This window comes from Protobothrops mucrosquamatus, unplaced genomic scaffold (assembly GCF_001527695.2).
Source record: "Protobothrops mucrosquamatus isolate PMUCROS unplaced genomic scaffold, P.Mucros_1.0 scaffold_102, whole genome shotgun sequence".
Lineage (NCBI taxonomy): Eukaryota > Metazoa > Chordata > Lepidosauria > Squamata > Viperidae > Protobothrops > Protobothrops mucrosquamatus.
Window position 1 is genome coordinate 80920 of NW_015386178.1, and position 3771 is coordinate 84690.

At 36.8% G+C, this 3771-nt stretch overlaps 1 protein-coding gene across 1 annotated transcript in view; it reads right to left on the reverse strand.

The window, feature by feature from the left end:
- PHKG1 (phosphorylase kinase catalytic subunit gamma 1) overlaps nt 1–3771 on the reverse strand; it is a 19894-nt gene that overhangs the window by 13155 nt on the left and 2968 nt on the right. The window contains exons 2-3 of the mRNA XM_015815517.1: nt 2989–3124; nt 814–989 (exon numbers count right to left, since the gene is read on the reverse strand). Of these exons, the coding sequence (XP_015671003.1) occupies nt 814–989; nt 2989–3071 (259 nt within the window). The 5' untranslated portion in view covers nt 3072–3124. The remainder of the gene's footprint in view (nt 1–813; nt 990–2988; nt 3125–3771) is intronic.

Sequence of the window (3771 nt, forward strand, 5' to 3'; positions counted from 1 at the left end):
CAGGACAAGAAGTAATGGATGGAAACTTATCAAGGGCAGACTAACAAAAAACTAAGGAGAAATTCCCTGACAGAACAATTGATCAGTGAAATGTCTTGTTTCCAGAAGCTGTAGGTGTTTCATCACTGGAGGTTTTCAAGAAGAGATTGGAGAGCCATTTGTCCGGAATGAAATAAGTCCTTTCCTATTGTTTGTCTCTCATTGTCCAATCAATTTTAAAAGAGATGTTTTGGAAACAGTCACTCTACGTGTTGGCATTCTGCTCCCAGGAAAACGACCTTGGAAACGTCATTGGTTCTCACAGAGAGCTGTTCTCACAGTTCAGTTTCACTTTCCCTCCATGCCTTCGCTCTCCCTTCCAGCCTCTCCCCAGGGTTCATGGCAGACTGATAGAGAAGTGGCAATTCTGACAGTCTCCTGCTTGAGCAGGGGTTGGACTAGAACAGGGCTAGGCCACCTTGGCTCTTTTATGACTCGTGGACTTCAACTCCCAGAATTCCTGAGCCAGCATGGCTCAGCTTGGAAACCTCTTCCTTCCCCTCAGCATGGCTGGCTCAGGAATTCTGGGAGTTGAAGTCCACGAGTCATAAAAGAGCCAAGGTTGTCTACCCCTGGAATAGAAGATCTCAAAGGTTCCTTCCAGCCAATGGAACATATGTTCTATATTCTACATAGCACATAATCACCGTTTGCAAGAAGGAGGTGGTTATGCATGCCATGCAAACCCAGCCAATAGTAATTCCATTGTGTTTGTCTTCACTGGTTTATTGATATGGTATAATTAGGATGATCTGGAAGCAAAATCTAACTTACTAATGTTAGGATGTCCAGACACTTTCTGGAGGATATCGATTTCTTTTAGAGTGGCTTCTCTCAGCTCCTGAACTTCTTGTGGAGAGAGATTTCCAGCTGTGATGTCTATAATTTTAACAGCGTATTCTTGTCGAGTGACTTTATGAATGCATCTGCGGACAACACTGCTTACTCCTCTGAAAAGACAGTACGCATAAAAGAAATCTTAGGAAGAAAGAGGGAGAATTAGAGAGAGGGAAAGAATCAAACCCACACACAAACACAGGTCTCTAAAAGGCTGTGTTACTCCTTTGTTATTCCCTCATGTTCAACGTGAGAAGAGGAATAGCAAGGCTAAATGGATTTATTAAAAATTGGCAGTTATTGGAAATGCTGCCATATCACAAATGCTTGTAGGTATTTTCTTCATAGAATAGCAAAAGATCTTAACGGAAATGTGAAAGCTGTAGGGTGAAATTAAGTTATTCCACTCCATGCCACCATTTTTTATGTTATAGTATTACAGTGCGCCATTTTTATGTCCACACAGCTGGAGTCTAGATTAACAGCACATTTAGAGATAATAATTGAGGATATGGGCATTGTTGAGAGTTGAAGCCAATCATTTTGTTGAAGCCAAAATTGTTCAAAATAGTGTGATCTTCAACTATATTCTATTGATGGAAGGAATATTTTATACTAGAAAAGAGTTCTTATGTAAAGGGATGTTCCTTTGGAACTTATTCGTGGACTGTGAAGTGTAACATTTCATTATTCCCTTGGAGAACTAGTAATTTATTCCTTTCTATAAAGTTCTCCAAACAACTAGCCTATCATTTCCTAAACCTAAATTACCATTTAGATTAAAATAACTTTTTTTCTGAATTGGCTTTATTTTTTTCAGTCAACACCAAAAGAGTCCTGTAATCATGGCACATTCATGATATGAATCACTTAAATTTATTTAAATAAATTTAAATAAAATCTGTTAGCCTGAAAAGAGGCCACCAGACTTCTGATTTATTTTTTCTGAATAGGCAATATTCAGGCTATGAAATGCTTCTAAACAGAGGCAGGACTGCAGAATAAAAGAGGATAAAAATTAAATTATTGCACAGAGCCCATGAAATGGAAAACAGACCATCCCTTGCTGATTGTGTGGCTGTATGGTAGTTCATATTGTGTATATTAAACGTAAAAATAGCTTTTCATCTCTGTTTCTCTGTCTCTGTCTCTCTCTCTCTGAACGTGTGTGTGTGTGTGTAAAATTACAAATGAGGAGGCTACATGGAAGAACTGCCCATTTCCTATTCTTTAAGAAAGTCTCTCAACCCAAAAAATTATCTCAGGAAATTTAGTAAAAGAGTTTGTTAAACAGATATTGAAATCTGCAGCTGAGATGAAATCAGTTAAATGTATTTTACCTTATTTATACATCATCTGAGTGCAGAAGGGAAGAAAAATGGATCTTCTTTTCTCAGAAATACTAAAATGTGGGTGCATAGGTTGGCAGAAGATTTGCAACAGCACAAAAAAACTTAATGAAATTTACAGGCACAAAATGCAATGGTCATTATATTAGATTGATTTAAAAGTGGAGCAAAGGATGAAAAAATACCAACAGCATTAGGCCTTGAGCGATGGGTAGAACCTCCTTGTTCAGTGGCAGTTTACCTTTGAGTCCAGTATCAGGGAACAGTCAGGGAGACTGCCAACTTCATGTGTAAGGTATAGGCTGCTCAAAAGCAAATAACATCTAGATTATAGGAATTATTATCTGCCACATCTGGAAGGTACCAAACTATTGTAGGCAAACTATTTTCAGATTTTCTGTTCAATGGTAGCCATCATACTCTAGAATAGGAGTATAGGAAAAACTATATCCAGCTACATCCGCTGCCATGTTTATGAAAAGTTTAAAATACAGTAATTTTCTCCAATATTTACAAATGCTTTGACTATACCTACAGTCCATTTTCAGGGAACTGCAGTTTCAAATTTAATTATTTTCAGTTATCTATTCTTGTAACTAAATTATTTGAAATATATCCAGATTAATTTGCTATATTCTGAATTGATTGTATTGAAACTGACATTGCTTCCTAAAATGTTGGTTAAAGGAATAAATGCATTTTTTGTTTTGAGGGACGCATAGCAAATTACCTATTATGATAGCACCAACTTTCAAGTATTTACCTTCCTAAAATTTCCTTAGGTTCATATTTATCATAAAACTCTTCAGAAGTATGGCTATCTGGCAGTTCTTCAGTTTTGGTCATTTTGGTCTTCTTTTTAGGAGCCTTCCAAAAGATTATTCTAAGATGACAGAATGCTGCAAGAACAGAAACAGGAAAAACAACAACCAAATAATCTTTCTCCTATTTATAATTACAGCAAGGAAGGGAGAGAGGAATTTCATACTATGTTGCTCATGATAAATATTCTGTAAGGGTTAGCCCCTTTGTGCAATTCTAGAACAGTGTTTCTCAACCTCAGCAGTTTTAAAATATATGGACTTCAACTCCCAGATCTCTCCAGCCAGCATTCAATTCTGGGAACTGAAGTCCACATGTCTTAAAGTTGCTGAGGTTGAGAAATACTGTTCTATGGTGATATGCAAAGTTATAGAAATGACTGTCAGAATATTTTTAGACCGAAAACCTATTTAGAATATATGTTAACTAAACCCATTTGTCAGACTTCACAGAGGCATGAGAGTAACCCTTTCATTCCACAAATTCAGTCTCACATGAACTAGTTAAGGGAAGACTATGAATAGATAAATTGATTTATTGCAGGCCAAAAAGAACACTATTTATGCAGAAGGTTTGCTTATTGCAGAACACAGAAATCAAGTTAGCTTCCTTTCTCTTCCTTGGTTCTAAAATTTAAGTGGTTTTCTTTCTCCTTTTCAAATTCTGGACTCTTTGTTCTAATTCCTGCTTTACCAGCTTCTTTATGCCACGTAAATCCATATAT